Genomic DNA, 17,860 nt, shown 5'->3' with positions numbered 1-17,860 from the left:
AGTTCTGGCTGTCCTGGAACTCACTTTGTAGACCAAGCTGGCCTCGAACTCAGAAATCCGCCTGCCTCTGCCTCCTGAGTGCTGGGATTAAAGGCGTGCACCACCACGCCCCGCTCACAAGTTTTCTCTTGAGCTCAGAATGTACACGTGTACTCACACACACACACACACAAACACACCATAAAACACATACAAAGCCAGGCAGTGATGGTGCACGTCTTTAATCCCAGCACTTGGGATGCAGAAGCAGGAGGATTTCTAAATTCAAGGCCAGCCTGGTCTACAGAGTGAGTTCCAGGACAGCCAGGGCTATACAAAGAAACCCTGTCTGGAAAAAAACAAATAAATAAAAATAAAACACATACAATATAGTAATAAAGATGTTAATGCTAATAAACGTAAATTTAATAAATTTGCATATAAATGTAAAAAATAAATTTAGAGAAAAGAACTGCATGTTCACTCTGGACTAAGCAAAAACCAGTCTTGGAAAACACAAAACAGATTGGATTTGGTGGCACACACCTTTAATCCTAGCATCAAAGATGCAGAGGCAGAGAATCTCCGTGAGTTCAAGGCCATCACACTCTACATAGTAAATTCCAGGACAAACAAGCCTATGTAGAGAGAAATCCTGTGTCAAAACAGAGACAGACAAACAAACAAAAAAAACATAAAACAAAACAAAAGCTGCCTCATCCTTGGAAGATAAATAAGAATTACAGTTAGTCCTGGGATCTTTCATTTAAGAAAGTCCCAGCTCTTCTAGCTCACACGGGGTATGTCACAGCATGGTGGGACACAGGGTGGGGTGGCTGTGTTGCAGTTGGTGGAGTGCTAATTTAGGATGCATGAAGTTCTGGGTTTAATCAACAACACTACATAAAGCCAGGTGTGGTGGGCCGAACAATTCTGAAGTAGCTTCAAGAAAGCCAAGGACTCAAAGCCATCCTCAACTGCTTCCTAACTCTGAAGCCAAGACATGAGACTCTACCTCAAAATGAAATCAAAAGGAAATGATGTCACGTGTCTATAATCCCAGCCCTGGAAAAAGGACAGGTAGGCAAGTCCCTATGAGTTACAGGCCAACCAGGGCTGCATAATGTCTCTCAAAATCAAAACCTGTGGGCATGGTGGCACATGGCTTTAATCCCAGCACTTGGGAAGCAGAGGCAGACAGATCTCTGTGGGAGTAGGCCAGCCTCATCTACAGAGTGAGTTCCATGTCTCAGAAAAAAAAAACAAACAACAGCAAAACCACCTTAACCATCCCAAATCATTGTTTGCAATTATACCTGTTCTAAATCCAAACAGGCCACAGAAAGATCTTGTTCTGTTTTGCTCTGTAAGCCTATAAACTTTCTCAGGAGTATAACACTACAAATTACAATCTGATATTTTTATAAGCTTGAAAATGTCTGAGAAAAATACAAAAGTAGATCTTTTTTTTTTTTTTTCCTTTCCACCCTTTTGTTCTGAACCTGCCAAATAGCACTAAGTCTGCCTGCCAGGTTCTGATACTTCCCAGCGTTTGGAGGTGTTGCCACTCCAAATAGCTGCTATACACTTCACGGCTGAGGACAAATCTTTCACAATAGGGTTGGCAGGAGGTAGAGGCAGAAGGATTACAGGACATATGAAGCTGGCACAGGCCGAGGCCAGGAGAGGAGAGGAGAAAGGTCTTGTCTTGATTTTCCATTTGTGTGTTTGTTTTTAGATAGGGTCTTTAGTAGCCCAGGCTAACTTCAAACTCAATATATAACTGAAGCTGGCCTAGAACTCTGCAGCTTCCTACCTCTACCTCCTAAAAGCAGAGATCAGAGGCAGAAGGCCACCAAACCCAGCCGACTAAACTTTTAAACATCATTTTATCTTCCCCATCCCTGTTTTGTATTTTATTGTAACATCGTTGCCCATTTGATGAATTTCCAAAAGTATTCTTTTAACTCGGTTCCAGTTTGTAAACCAGTAATGACGCAGACTCACTGTGCACATCCTCTGACCTGCTTGACTTACAGGGAATAAAAAATTGTCTGCAGGGCTGGAAGATAGTTCAACTCTATCTTGCCCAAGGTTGCTTGCTGGGCAAGCATTAAGACCTACGTTCAAATCCTAGGTACCTAAGTGAAAGCCCAGCCTGTGGGTGGTAAGGACAGGCTCTCAAAGGCTTGCTGCCTGACAGCTTAGCTCCAGATTCAGTGAGAATCCCTGTCTCAAGGAACTAAGGCAAGGCATGAAAGAAACAGAGGATGTTCCTCTGTCACTGGTGCTTACATGTGTACAAGCAACACACACACTGAGTACAGAAAGAACAGTGAGTAGCTAGGCAGTGGTGGCGCACACGCCCTCAAGGAGGGAGGGGACCAGAGACAGAGAATCTCTGAGTTCTAGGCCAACCTGGTCTACAGAGTGAGATTTAGGACAGGGCTATACACAGAGAAACCTTGTCTTGAAAACCAAAGGGTGGCAGGGGAGGGAAGGAAAGGGAGAGAGGGAGGGAAGCAGAGAGGGAGGGGAAGAGAGAGAGAGAAAAGGAGAGGGAGGGAGGGGGAGAGAGGGGGGAGAGAGAAAGAGAGAGAGAGAGAGAGAGAGAGAGAGGGAGAAAGAGAACAGTGAGCAGTTCATACATAAAGATGCCTATGATTTACAAAGGAAAGTTTTCAGATTCCTAGTGTAATTCAAATTAATACGAAAGGAACTGTTTTTGCACCCCGCCAAGGTGTTTATCAGACTTTTGAATATGATGTTTCTCCAAGGCAGAATCTTCAGCTCTCTCCTGACCAGATAATTCTTTACTGGGTAATACTATCCCTTGCTTTCTATCTGGTAAGTGTTCAGGCATTTCTTCCTCTCAGAGGCCATGACAAAAAAAAAAAAAAAAAAAAAAAAATGCTTCTGCTTCAGGACACAGCCATATGCCCCCAGGAAGAGGCACGAAATGGCCCCCAGAAGAGGGGATGGTGATACTTTAAATAGAAAGTTGCCGCCTGGTGTGGGGGAGGGGACCTAAATCCCAGTGCAGAGAGGTGGAAGTAGGTCAGGAGTGCAGAGCCATTGAAATACATGAGACCAATCTCAAAAAGCCAAAAGACTGATCAATATGAGTAAGCGTGCTCGCACGCGAACGCGCACACACGCGCACACACACCATTGCTCTCTCTGCAGCTCTGAGGTTTGCTCAGGTGTGGCCCACTGACCGACCAGTCTCAGCCACAGGAAGACACCTTTCCTCCTATGAGGACGCATCCCTTTCTATCCCACAGTTAGTGCTATTTATAATGACTTTCTCATTTGTACTCATGTGTGCGTGAGAGTGTGCAGATGCCCATGGAGGTCAAAAGAGTGCAGTGTCAGATCTTGTGGTGCTAGAGTTACTGGCCAGTTGTGAGCCCATCTCATGTCTTTTGGAGCTTGGAACCACTGAGCCCTTTGGGTGGGTCCCAGAATCAAATTCTCATGCCTCCCCTCATTTGTAAATGACAAACCCCTGCAAGAAGGGTCAATAAAAGGCCGGGAAGATGGCTCAATAGGTACAAATGTTTGCTGAGCAAAACTAAAAGTAGGAGAAGACTAGTTCCACAAAGTTGTTTTCTGACCTCCACATGAGTATATGTGTACACACACACATGACCTCGTGTACACCAGACACACACACACCACGCACACAGTGGTGGCTTTTGTCTTATAGTAGGTGTATGATAATTAAAAGAGCTTCGGCTATTCACAATACATTCATTCGCGCTTTCTTCTTTAATTTGTTCATTTGGTTTGCTTGAGGTCGGGTCCCATGTGGCTCAAGCTCGCCTTGAAATCACTCTGAAGATCAGGCTGACCTCAAACTTATGAAACTCTTCCTATGTCTAACCCCCTAGAGTGCTGTTAATTACAAAGACACTTACACAAACATTCTTTCATTGCATAAAAAAGAAAAATCTCACCAACGTGTACCTATAAATGCCCTGTAAAAAAATTAAAAAGGGCTCCTTCATAAAGCTGTTGAGATGCAGCCAAGCTGAGCACCCACGGTGGCTGAAGTGAGTCATTCGCTCCATCTTCTCATCTCCAGTTCAGTCAATCAGTCAGTAACCTCGTCACAGAATCCAGTCTGTTATTCTAAACATAGTAGAACATGATACTGGGAAGTACACCTAAAATTTCAGCACTTCTCAGGCTGAGAGTGTGGGATCTTAAACTCCTAACCAGCCTGAATTAAAATAAATAAGTAAATAAGGCCAGGCAAGGTGGTACCCTTCATCCCAGTGCTCAGGAGGTAAAGAGAGGAGGATCTTTGTAAGGCTAAGGCCAACCTGGTCTACGTATGGAGCTCCAGGTTAGTCAGGGCTACAGAGAGAACCCCTATCAGAGTAAATAATTAAATCATATAGTGTGAGACCAAAACAGGAAAAAAAGTACCTTGCAGGTTAAGAGTTCTGTTTGCAGTTAAAAATAAGTTCCTCTTATTTATCCTATGTTTGACCCATCTACACTGGCTATGCTAAACACATCAGGATGTACTGCTTGGCCCCAATTGGATGAAGATTAGAGGAATGAAGATAGGAAATATGTCAGGATGTATGCTTACCCCTGAGTGGACCTAATGGGATATGTCAATTGTGGGGGTTGTCCTTTTAAGCCCTTGGGGAAAAAAAAAACATGACTCATGACCATTTTCCTGGGAACCAGGCTATGGACCTGGCCAGAGTCCATCGACATGTCCAGTATTTAATTAAAGCTACTTCAAATCTGGCCTAAGAGTATAGTAGTGGTCTTATTCTGGGCCAGTGGGATTAACACTTTCTGGGAGGCTCCCAGTGAGATTCAGACCACACATCCAAATTCTAAAGCCAGACTTTCACTTCAGAACTCTGAGGCAACTTTGGGAGGCATGTGCCTAGAGATATTCCAAGGCTCTGAGGCTTCAGTTCATAGCCTATGGGGATGAACTGCCATGCTAAGAAAGGTAATAGCCATCTATAGAGGCCTCCTAGCACGTCACCGTCTGTTCTGTTCTGTGGGATCACAATCCGAGACATGGAAGGGTTTTGTTCAGTGGCACCTCAATAACCTCCCGTGTAGGGCAAATAGCAAGACCACCTGCCTACCTGGTTCTGGTTAACCGGAAAGTCCTGTCTGTTATTGGAAAGTTTTATCTGTCGTCTTGTGAAATTTTGTGTTTTCTGGTGGATCTGTAAGGTGTTTTGCAAACATGCAGCTGAGACAGAGATGGATGTTTTTACTGTCTCCTCTGCCAGCCACCACCGCTACTGTAACTGCTTTCATGGCTCAGAATTTATCTCTGAGCTCTGTGGTCAGTGGATGCAGGTCAGCAGGAATTCAGATGATACCCTTCCTATGTCTAACCTTTATTATTTTATGCTGTTCTTTTTTATTGGAAAGCTGGCTCTTGAGTTGGGTCTCCCTTGTCTAGACCCAAAAATTTAAAAGTTTCCTCGATGTCCTGTGTCAGTTGAGCCACCTGATGCTATGACAGGGAGAAGAAAGCAAAACTGAACAGACCAATAATAATAATTAATGAGATCTGATTTACATGAACACTCGATACCTCAAGATTTATAAGTGTATTGGGTATGGTTAAAAGTCTGTGAAAAATAAGTTAATTTAAAACTCAACACAAGGTTGAGAGTTAAAACCCTATGCATAGGTAATCTTAGACGAACCATCTGGCAAAATTCCATTTAGGAATAAGCAACACATGGCTTGCCGTTATCTTTAGGCAGCCATATAGCATGATTGCTAGGGTTGAAGAAAGCTATTGTCATGTGACTTCAGCGACAAAAAAATGGCCCAACCGAGGAGGCAACAACCAGAATCCAAGATATTTTGGATTAGGATGTATTATATGATAATGTCTTTCCTGAAAACAGAGTTTATGAAAGGATTTAAAAACAATGTTTGTTTAAAAATGTATTAAAGCTGTACCTCCATTCATATGCAAGAATGTACCTTGTGCTGGCAGCCAAACTTTGTAACATAAGAGTCTCCCAGGTAATATTGGTTTTTAGAGCTATGAAGGGGACAAGGAGCTGGCTTGGATCTAGAAACCAGGCTGGGTATGCCTCTTAGGGTGTGGCCAGAGATGTAACCCATGCCCCAGAGGATTATAAATGAATCCCAGACATTTAGAATTGAATTTGCCTTGTGCAGAATATGATTATGGCCTATATGTTTCCTCTTGAAATAAAGAGATACTTTATAAGCTTAATATTGCTGGAAAACACAGTCGAGGGATTTTTAACTTTTTTAAGAGGAATTTTTGGAGAGATTTTACAGAAATTTTAAATTTAAAAACTGTGTATTTTAAAGAAACAGCTTTTAAAATATTTACATTTTTAAGACTCAAACTTAACAGACATAAAGCTATAAAATCCTAATCTTTTTTGGTGTTTTGTTTTGTTTTCGAGACAGGGTTTCTCTGTGTAGCCCTGGTTATCTTGGAACTCACTCTGTAGACCAGGCTGGCCTGGAACTCAGAAATCCGCTTGCCTCTGCCTCCCAAGTGCTGGAACTAAAGGCGTGCGCCACCACACCTGGACCCTAAAATCCTAATCTTATAAAAGCTACTAACTTATCATAAACTGTGAAAGATGATTAAGACATGCAAGTTAAAGGTCAGCCACCTCATAAAGGATCAAATTCTTTAATGTGCTCAAGGCTATGCTTGTGATCAGGCTAAGTACCAATGTAATTAATTACAGAATAAGACTGATTTCGCCTCCATTATGTTTTCAAGGTTAAGCCTAAAGCAAGTAACTAAAAACAAGCAAGGTTTGTTTGGCTCAGATAGATAATTGTCCTCAAACTTGTCAGAGATTTGCTGAATGTGACATTTCAAATATTTAATGGAAAAAGCTTACTGTGACCATGACCCCAGCTCATAAAATTACCCCAAGGTCTCCAAAGATGATAATGAAGTCCAGCAACAACCACTCCCCAGGATTATGGTAATGTTAACCATTGAGCAAGACTGTCCCAAAGGCCTTGCCTGCCAAGGGACCTTGCCTTCATTGTGAACAAGCAGGACAATGGAGAGATGATTGCCTCACTTTACCTTGGCAAAGTATGGTCAGACTTGAGGAAAAGTCTCTCAAGTCTCCTGGGCCTGTCAGCCAGACTGATGCTGTCCTAGGACCTCTGTACCCAGCCATGCCATGCCATGGAGACCACAGGAGCCTGGGATAGCTAGGTAATTAATGGGTAAGTCTCTTCATTTTAATTGGTACATAGGCCATTTGGATTATACTTCCTGCTATAATTTAAATTTCTCAGATCTCGGATGGCATGGATAGCTAGGCTAGCTGTAGATTTGTCAACTTAACAGCAACAGGCAGCCAGGTTCTTCCCTAAGAACCCAAGAAGGGTCCAACTTAGTTCCTTTCTTATATAAAAATCAAACGTACCTTTTTCTAGAGCTAGCAGATCTCTTGTTAAGAAAGGCAGACGGGTTTGCCTTGCTAACAGGCTTCATATTAAAGGAAAAGCAGGCTTCAGACGTAGCTCTTTCCTGTTCATTTATTTGACAGAACTTGCTTTGAAATAACTGTTCTCAGTCATAACCACTCCGGTAAACGAATAGATGGAAAGAAAGAGGTTTAAAGTCTATGCAAGTTCTGGGGGTCGAAGAAAATGTTCTAAGGTATACAAAAGTCTGGAGATGTGAAAGCTTCAGTAAGTTCTAAGGGTCTAAAAAACTGTTTTCAGGTATATAAACGCAAGTTATAAAGGCATAAGCAAGTGATTTAAGGGACATGAAAAATAGACGATGTCTTGGACTTCTTTTCCCCTTCTATGCTATTGTTATACTAAGATTTCAAAGGGCCAGAGTTTTAACATTGATTAATGGAGTTCTGATAAGCTGGTAACGCTATTCTTTTTCTACAGTGTGGATTTCAGTACAGATTAATGCTAATATATCTTAGAATTTTTATGTCTCCTTGTAAACTAAAGAAAAAAAATCATGTAGGCTTCAGGGCATCATAAGATTTGGATCCACCTCCCGCAGGTCAAAAGGACTCCAGTTAAGTATAGCTTAAGTTTCCTCACTGGCCCATTACTGAGAATGGACTCTCTGTCCTGGTCAGGAGACTCCTTCTCCTCCCACAATTACTAGGTCTGTGGGTCTGAACGCTCCAAATGTAATTTTCTTTTAAGTTCCTAACTTCAGCTTCTGTCTGCAGTCTCTATCTGTCCCAGCAGATTCCTGTTTGACAGACACCAGCCATGAATCAGCTGCTGACTACAGCCTGCTCAGGAGCCCTGGACTTGCTGAGAGCTGATGAGGACTGATGGGATTGTTCTCTGTCCCTTCAGGGGTCAGCAAACCAGATGCTCCTGATAAATGTCCCATGGCCTGAATTTCTTGTGACCTTGACTCGCACTCCAGCCTTCCTAAGCCCTGATAATGACTTCTTAATTCCAGCAGGAAATAGTTACACAAAAGAGTATGTCGACCCTTGTCCCCCCTACAGGCTGGAATGTTAGATCAAAAGGGAACTCTCTGGCATAGGGGACAAACACCTATAATACTCATTGGCATACCAGGAAAGGTACCAGTTAAAAACCAAATAGCCCCAAATCTATCAATAGGTAGATTCATTAGCTGAGACAGTTCTACAGTGTTTTAGGACATTCAACCTGCCCAATGTAAAACAAAGAGGTTATTGCATGGCTTTAAAAGAAAATTGTTGTTTCCATATAAACCACTCAGAATAACTATTATCTAACTGTACTTTTAAAAAAAAAAATCCAAAAAAAGAGAGCTGACATGACCTGACTGGGGCCCCATCCATTTCCAGCCTCCACTAACACAGTAACTCTGATGTCAGCCATCACAGGGCCTTTGGCCCTTCTGCTTCTGCTATAATTACTCTTGCATCATTGACGCCTTAACTAAATGCCTAACTAATTCCTGTCTGGGTACCACTAAACTGATGGTTATTAAATCCCAGTATAAACAGGCCATCACAGAGTCAAGGATTTGACTCAAGATATAAGTCAGGGCTGGTGAGATGGCTCAGTGGGTAAGAGCACCCGACTGCTCTTCCAGAGGTCCAGAGTTCAAATCCCAGCAACCACATGGTGGCTCACAACCATCCGTAACGAGATTTGGCGCCCTCTTCTGGAGTGTCTGAGGACAGCTACAGTGTACTTACATATAATAAATAAATAAATCTTTAAAAAAAAAAAAAAAAAGATATAAGTCAGGGAAGGAATGTTAAGACCAAAACAGGAAAAATACACTTGCAGGTTAAGAATTCTGTTTGCAGGGGTTGGGGATTTAGCTCAGAGGTAGAGTGCTTGCCTAGCAAATGCAAGGCCCTGGGTTCAGTCCTCAGCTCTGGGGGAAAAAAACGAGAGAGTTCTGTTTGCAGTGAAGAATAGGTTGCTGTTTGTTGGTTGGTTTGTTTGACCCATCTGCACCAGCTGTGCTAGATCACATGTGGGCACGAGGTATGCTTGGCCTGATTGGATTTAAGCCAGAGGTAATGTAGGCAGATAAAACATGCTTGGCCCTTATTGGATCTGATGGGAAATTCAGTGCATTATGAGTTTTGCCTTTTAAAGTCCCTGCAAAATATGATTCATGGCCATTTTTCTACAGACTTGGCCAGTATTTAATTAAAGCTTGCTTCAAATTTGACTTAAGATTGTGGTTAGTGACAAGGACACTTGCTCTACTCTGGTCAAAGCTGCTTTATTCATAATAGCCAGAAGCTGGAAACAACCCAGATGTCCCTCAACCAAAGAATGGATACAGAAAAGGTGGTTCATTTACACAATGGAATACTATTCAGCTATTAAAAACAAGGACATCAAATGGATGGAACTAGAAAATATCATCCTGAGCGAGGTTACCCAGACCCAAAAGGACAAGCATGCCAGGAGCCTAGCCTAGCATGGCTGTCCTCTGCAAGGCTCTACTAGCAGCTGACTGAGACAGATGCAGATACTTACAGCCAACCATTGGACTGAGATCAGGGACCCCCCTTGAAGAGTCAGGGGGAGGATTGATGGAGCTAAGGGGGATTGCAACCACATAGGAAGAACAACAGTGTCAACTAACTCAGACCCCTGGGAGCTCCCAGAGACTAAGCCACCAACCAAAGAGCATACATGGGCTGGTCCATGCCCCTGGCATATATGTAACAGAGGACTGACTGCCTTGTCTGGCCTCAGTAGGAGAAGATGCACCTAATCTGGTAGAAACTTATGGCCCAGGGAAGGGGTGGGAGGGAGAGCTTGAAGAGGGGAAGGGCGAAGAAGTCTTGGAGGGGGAACTGGGAAGGATGGCAACATTTGGAAAGTACATAAATAAGGGGCTGGAGAGATAGCTCAGAGGTTAAGAGTACAGACCGTTCTTCCAGGGGTCCTGAGGTCCTGAGTTCAATTCCCAGCAACCACATGGTGGCTCACAACCATCTGTAATGGGATCAGATGCCCTCTTGTGGTGTGTTTCAGAAACAGCTACGGTGTACTCGCATAAACTAAATAAATCAAACTAAATAAATAAATAAATAAAACAGTTCTTAAAAAATAGATTGTGGGGGCTGGTGAGATGGCTCAGTGGGTAAGAGCACCCGACTGCTCTTCTGAAGGTCCAGAGTTCAAATCCCAGCAACCACATGGTGGCAAGCCATCTGCAACAAGATCTGACTCCCTCTTCTGGAGTGTCTGAAGACAGCTACAGTGTACTTATATATAATAAATAAATAAATAAATAAATAAATAAATAAATAGATTGTGGGGCCTGGAGAGATGGCTCAGTGGTTAAGAGCACCGACTGCTCTTCCGAAGGTCCCGAGTTCAAATCCCAGCAATCACATGGTGGCTCACAACCATCCGTAATGAGATCTGACGCCCTCTTCTGGTGTGTCTGAAGACAGCTACAGTGTACTTAGATATAATAAATAAATAAATCTTTAAAAAAAAAAAAAAGATTGTGAGCCAGGCGTGGTGGCGCATGCCTTTAATTCCAGCACTCGGGAGCCAGAGGCAGGTGGATTTCTGAGTTCGAGGCCAGCCTGGTCTACAGAGTGAGTTCCAGGACAGCCAGGGCTACACAGAGAAACCCTGTCTTGAAAAAAAAAAAAAAAAANNAAAAAAAAAAAATTGTGGTAGTGGTCTTAATCTCTAACCAGTAGGATTAACAATCAAATTTGATTATTGTGATAACAATTAAATTTGCAGGAAGGAGGCAATTGGATAATTCCTAATGAAAATGTTGGGTAGGGAAATAAAGAGAAGATATCTGGGAACAAATTTTGCATCTCTTTTGGCGTTGTTTGGGTGTGTGTGTGTGTGTGTGTGTGTGTGTGTGTGTGTGTGTTTGTGTGTTTGCATGTGAGATCAATACTAAACTCTGAGAGAGCCTTGTGATAAGCTACCTCCCCACGGTAGGGAATTAGTTTTCAGGAGGGAAGACTTTTCAGATCCCAGAGAAAACGTGCGAAGACCTGAGGTGGAAAGAGAACTGTTCCACAAGCCCGGAGACCTGAGCCTGAGCCGTCAGCCAGGGAAGACACATAATATAGACTCAGGAAAGGGGAAACAAAAGGATGGGAAGTCACCAAGGTCAAGAGTATGCTTTCCTTATCACTCTGGGGGTGTCACACAAGCCAAGTGGCTCTGACGCAACCTTTACCACAAACAGTTCAAAGAGCTCTAGGCTGGATCCTGTAAGACGAGTTTGTCACACACAGAGTATTCCCTCTTTCTTCGGTTTCATAAAGTCTAAATGTCAGGTCTCTGTTTTCTTTCAGTGGTCCCCAGGAAACTAAGTCTTCCCAGACCTGTGTCTTTTTCCATCTTCCCTGATGTCCTCCCACTGGCTCAAGAGTCATTGGCAAAGGTAGTGTCAGCTGTCTTTTGTGACTTGCTCAACTTAAGTACAAAGACAAGCTGAGAAAAAAGAAAAAAAAAAAAAAAAAGCCACAGATTATGTGAGAAACCTCATCAAATCCAATCAGCCAGGCTTAAAGAAAATAACCTGACCACTCATATGCACTCGAACACACGTGCACATAATAAAATGTCTTTTTTTTTTTTTTAAATCTAAGATAACATCCCTCCCAGGTTTGGAGTCCAGTATTCCCAAATACCCACTAGGCCACACTCACCCCTCCCCCACTCCAGCAGGCCCCAAGCAAAGGAGGGCAGGCTCTGGTTGGCCCAGCTCCAAGTTTTCAAAACTGCTTTCAGTTTCTCTTTACAGCAAGAAACCCTACCCCACCCAACTCCAACAGGCCAAAAGTTCTAAATCAGTATGACACTTCCTCCGCCTACTTGATCTACGCTACTGAGTTCTCCAAGTCCAGTGCCCTACACTCCAAGAAGGCTTCACTGGAGTCCACTGTAACTGTGTTACTGCCTTTACCTTAGAATCTGAACACATACTCCAACAACTCCACAAAGACAGATCCCAGTGCCATAAACCTGGTACCTGGCTTAATGCCTGGCCCCAATTAGAATTCCTCATAACATTCAGCAAATAAGACCGCACACTTTCAGGCTGGTGAGATGACTCAAGGAGCACACAGAAGAGATGAACACTCTCTGACACTCACCGACAAACACCACACACACTAAACTTCATTTCAAAGTCTCTCAAAAGAAGGAAGAAAGCTTAAATAACAGGTTTTTCTTTCCTAGGAGATTGTCAGAAAATATGACCAAAAAAATACTCAAGTTATACACTTGAAGTTTCAAATAATTGAATAATAATGAATAATTCAAAGTATTTGGGAAGGCCAGGGGAGGAGCATGGTGGTAGAACTGTAATCCTAGGCAGATCGGAGTTCAAAGACCATCCTGGACTTCATAGGAAGACCTAGAGAAAGTTAAAAAGAATGCATGTGTACAACCACAGGAAAGTTTTCAGACAGGAGGCAGGATGGAGATGGGTACTGGTGATGGGAACTCAGGCTAACACTGAAAACTAAGGCAGGACTACATAGCTGGCTTTCTGAATGAGACTAGAGCAGCTGCAAAGGCCAAGCCTACTTATTAAGTCCTTGAACTTGCTCTGGGTTCTGTTGGCCACTCTCTCCCCGGCATGCTACACCAGAGGTCCTGTCTAAGGAGGACAGTAGGTCGGACTGGTAGGATTGTAAAACTAAGGAAGTCAATAGCTTTTGGAGTAGAGCCCCTCGGCTTTCCCATTTCTTAGAAACATACTTCCAATATTTTTTTTGCACGCCTTAGTCTATACCACGTGATCTTAGTATTTCCCAGCTCCTCTGCAGAATTCAAAAGTAGTAATATACTTGCTTCGTGGAAAGTATTCTCAATGGCCACTCACATCTCCTAGGGGGCTTTGTTGGAAGTGTAACTCTTCAGACCCCACCCCAGACCTCCTGATTTTGCATTTAGCGATTCCAAAGCATATTTGTGCGCGTTGGAGCCCTCTCAGGAAGGCACAGCAGGTGCTGTGACTGCATCGGTAAACAGGAGGTGACCACAAGGAAAGGGCGTGCTTGAGACCCCAAGGTCCTTAAAGCTCCAGAAAACACGACAACCAGAATGCCCCGGGAGGGATGTCATCTACCAGGTTTATCCATCCTGGCTGTACAGTGGGGAGTAGGAATGAGAACCTGGATGCTAGGGATGCGACTCCTTTTACAGTAATAAGTTGGAGCAACACGGGAAGTGTGAGTGAGTGAGTGAGTGCTCCTCTCCCTGGTCCCAACCACAGGCCGCCCGGGCTGACAAGGCCAAGTCCCCGCCCACTTCTGCTGTCACCCAGTCAAAACAAAGCCGGAGTCTACAGCGCAGAGTCGCTCTCCCCTGCAGCCTGGAGATGCTGAGCCCCCTACAAGTGCTCTATAGCTGGATGCCCTGGGTGCCTAAAGTCCCCAAAGAGGGATAATGGCAAGAAAGCTGTCTTCAAACTGAGCAGACACGCTCGCCGCCTGGGCTGTCACCCTGCCAGACCCTGTTTACACCCTAAGCGGCCAGGATCCCGCTTTCGCTAAATAAGTAATAACAATAATGACAGGGTTGTCGCCGCACGGCCGAGGCCGCCAGGCGCCAAAGGACAGGGGTTTGGGGCAGTGCCCACCTCCCACCCCGCGCTCCGCCCCTTCGCTCCCGTAGAGCGCCAGGATTCCAGGACACTTCTGGGTGCTCCACAACCCAGCTCCTCCTAGCGGGGCTCAGTGGGGAGAGCGAGCGCGAGGAGACACACGCTAAGATGCCCCCAACCCCAAAAAAGCTGCTTCCCAACCCCGACATATCTGCCACACCAAGCACAGTTACACTCCCTGTGAAAGGACTCCCGCGAGCTCCTACAGAGCAGAAAAAGCCCCAGGGTAGCCCGAGCGCTCCGAAGCCAAGACTCATCCTTCCCAGAAGAGGGACACCGCCAGATCTAGAAGACCCCCTACCCCTGTCCCAGTGAGACGCTGTGCAAGCCGCAGCGGCAGAGCGCACGCAGAGAATGCAGCACTTCCGCGGTGCCGGCGGGAAGCTGGGAGTGGGTGGGGGAGGGGAAGGGGGGTCCGAGCCCGCCCGTGACCCCGCGATTGTGCTCATCCCAGCGGGTACCTTGCAGGCGGAGTACACGCCGAGTTTCTCCAGCTTCTTCGCCCGCGGAGCAGAGCGCAACTGCGCCTTCTTCACGGCGATCCGGGCCGAGCCGCCTCCTCCCGGTCCCTCGGCCGTGCCCGCCGCGGCCACAGCGGTCGCTGGCCCGCAGGAAGCAGAGCTCCCGGCAGCGGTGGCCAGGGTCCGGGGGGAACCGTGCGGGGGCGCGGGAGGCAGTGCTGGGGACCCGGCCCCGCCAGCCTCGGCCATGCCGCCCCGACTGTCACCCGCAGCCGCCAGGGTCCCCGCGGGCGCTGGTGGCGGAGCCGAGACCCTCCCCCCCNCCCCGGCCGCCGCCCTGCGCCCTCCCCGCCCCCGCCGCACTCGGCCGCCAGCGATCGCAGGCCCCCGCGCCTCCCCAGGCGGCTAGGACGCTAGCGGGCCCGAGCGCCTTGGCCGCGCTCTGCTCCCCTGGGCCTCCGACATGCTGCTGCGAGCGTAGCCGCCCGCCGGGAGCGCCAGGGCCAGTAGGTGACCGGCGACCCGCGAGACCGGGCCGCTGCAGCCCAGGCACCTGCCGCCCTGCGCTGCTGGCGTCCCTGGGCCTGACACCCTCCCGCGCCGAGACCCAACTTCCTCCACCCTAGAGGGAGCCAGAGGAAAAAAAAAATGTTTTCCAGAAGTACCCGTCAGCGGCCAATCCTCCTCTTTGTTGCTAATTCACCAAAATCATGGCGTGAAGGGTTCCTTTTTTTTTTTTTTTTTTTTTTTTTTTTTTTTTTTTTTTTTTGTTTAAACTTTTTCTTTTAACAATTCTTCCTCATCGTNTTTTTTTGACTTTGGGTTAAACTTTTTCTTTTAACAATTCTTCCTCATCGTCTTCTCCTGGTAGTTTCTGAACCTAATATGACCAGAGAGGGAGGGAGATGACTCAATGGGATGTGTTTGTGTGTGTGTGTGTGTGTGTATGTGTGTGTGTGTGTGTGTTGTGTGTGTGTATCACATAATACTTGTTCGTTAGAGAACATTACATGTCGGCGAAATGAAAACTAAACGCATGGGAAAGTTTGAAATTAGTCCGCCTACGGGGTTCACTCAAGGTTGGCTACTTTCAGCTGCTAGTGTGTCTATTGTTTTCAAAGGTGAAACCCCAGCGTTCAAGTTAACCAGAAAGACAGCGTCCAGGAACCTGATTCCGATTTTTGACTTACACTTCAAAATCAAAACTATTGTCCCTGGCTCTGATGGCAGGAAGAGATTGTTTCATTTGTTCACATGGGTCAACCTTCCCAAAGCGACTTGAATAGCCCTGCATTGCCTGTCAGCACCGTTGGCAAGTGCCCTAATTCTGCGGAGCAAGCATAGTCACAATGTGGGACAATGGTCGTAATGAATTTGTGGTTGGTTGTCTAGCAAGCTTGGTAGCTCCTGCTGAACTCCAGCCATATGGGATGCGCTTTCCCTTGCAAATACTCTTTTACCAGTCATGTTTAAAATTGCATTTTATGTCTCAAGATGTGTTTCGCCAGATTCTGTGTCCTTTTAACGCAGAGTAATGCAATGCCAAGAGAAAAAGAAGTCTCTTCTCAAAGGAGTGACATCTACTGCTGGGAAACTGCAGCCTTACTAGGCTACATCTAACCGAAGTCCCTACCTAGGCTTGACTTAGCCTAGTGTGGAAGCTCAATAGAGTGAGACTCTTGCCTCAAAAATTAATTAATTAATTAATTAATTAATTAATTAAAAAACAGCTAGGCCAGGAGCGGTGGTCTTCACCTTTGACCCCAGAACTGCAGAAGCAGAGACTGGCCAGGCTCTGTGAGTTTGAGGAATTCTGGTCTAATGGTAGGAGTTCCAAGTCACCCAGGGCAACACAGTGAGACCCAGTGAGACCTTGTATGTAAACAAACAAGGAAAAAACTCACCATGTTTTTAATCCTGGCATTTGGGAGGCAGAGGCAAGTGGATCTCTTGAGTTCAAGGCCAGCCTGGTCTACAGAGTGGACCTGTCTGGAAAAACCTAAAAAAAATAAATAAAAAGCTCAGGGTTTTGTTTTGTTTTGTTTTGTTTGGGGGGGGGGGTTCAAGACAGGGTTTCTCTGTGTAGCCCTGGCTGTCCTGGAGCTCACTTTGTAGACCAGGCTGACCTCGAACTCAGAAATCCGCCTGCCTCTGCCTCCGAAAAAAGCTCAGGTTTTACATCACTGTCCTCTGGTTGTTCTTCAAGTTTTTACAATAACATCATTAAAACATTACTTACTGGGGAAATCCAGGTTCTCTTATATGTTCTTAGTGTCCTTTATCTAAGAATTTTTAAGTGGATTCAGAAGGAAGATTGAGGCCCATTGTATTATAGTGAGCTGTAAATTCTGGCAGCTGCCCAAAGGAAAACAGAAGGAAGAGAAAAACTGGCTCGTTTTTTAGAGTGCAGAAAGTAAGCCTGTTCTGCACTTGGAGCCTAGGTGGGGTGTAAGTAGCTGTACAAAAGGGTGGGTTGGGGCTGTGTATAACCTTCAGAGAAAAGTGGAGAATGCCCCGAGGGCCAGGGGTGGTATGCTTATGCTTTTGGCCAGAGACCAAAGAAGGGATAGAACTGGTGTGAAAACAAAGATACACCTTTTGAGTTAAGAGGTCAAAAAGGCAGACAATCTCAAAAAAACAAAACAAAACAAAAAGGGCAGACAAGAGTTTGAGGCCAGCCTGGTCTACAAAGTGAGTTCCAGGACAGCCAGGGCTATACAGAGAAACCCTGCCTCGAAAAACCAAAAAAAAAAAAAAAAAGATTAAAAATAAGCATGTAAAATAGTCAGGCTTAATGCTGGAGTCTGTTGTGCCAGGGAAATATTAGTGATCCCAAAAAAGACAGACAGGAGTTGATCTGATGTAACTCACACCAGGGTCTTTATTCTATTTGAGCAAGCTCCCCCGCCCCCAACACATCGCCTTCAGGCAAGACAGTTTTAGTGGTGGGGAAGCCCCAAATGTCTATGTGGCAAGACTTTATAGTAAGCAACAAGCAGGGATTCATGTGCAAGCACGTAATTAGAAAGCTACTGTGGCCTTTAACATAATTGTCTGGTACTGGGAGTCCTATCATAAACTTAACTTCTGCTCCCCTCTGCACTGGTCGTGGTCATTAGGGGAGGGGTAGGCTTGTGACCTGGGGTACAGGTTTGTTGGGGGAATAATCTGGAGACACTGGTCTTGTTGGGGGGTGTAACCTGGAAACTCTGCTCTTGTTGGGTATTTAGCCTAGAGACTGAAGTTAGGCTCAGGTTTGGGGGGGGGGGACGGGACTGGGAAGCTAATGCTAAGTACCAGT

The 17,860-nt window shown here is 45.4% G+C and overlaps 1 protein-coding gene across 1 annotated transcript in view; it reads right to left on the bottom strand.

The window, feature by feature from the left end:
* Kat2b (lysine acetyltransferase 2B) overlaps nt 1-14,892 on the bottom strand; it is a 97,682-nt gene extending 82,790 nt beyond the window's left edge. Inside the window, exon 1 of the mRNA XM_029470908.1 lies at nt 14,560-14,892. Coding sequence (XP_029326768.1) covers nt 14,560-14,808 — 249 coding nt within the window. The 5' untranslated portion in view covers nt 14,809-14,892. The remainder of the gene's footprint in view (nt 1-14,559) is intronic.
* Nucleotides 14,893-17,860: the final 2,968 nt, after the last annotated feature.

Source organism: Mus caroli, chromosome 17, assembly GCF_900094665.2.
Source record: "Mus caroli chromosome 17, CAROLI_EIJ_v1.1, whole genome shotgun sequence".
Taxonomy (NCBI): domain Eukaryota; kingdom Metazoa; phylum Chordata; class Mammalia; order Rodentia; family Muridae; genus Mus; species Mus caroli.
Note: the sequence above shows the minus strand (reverse complement) of the source record. Positions and strands in the feature narration are given on the sequence as shown.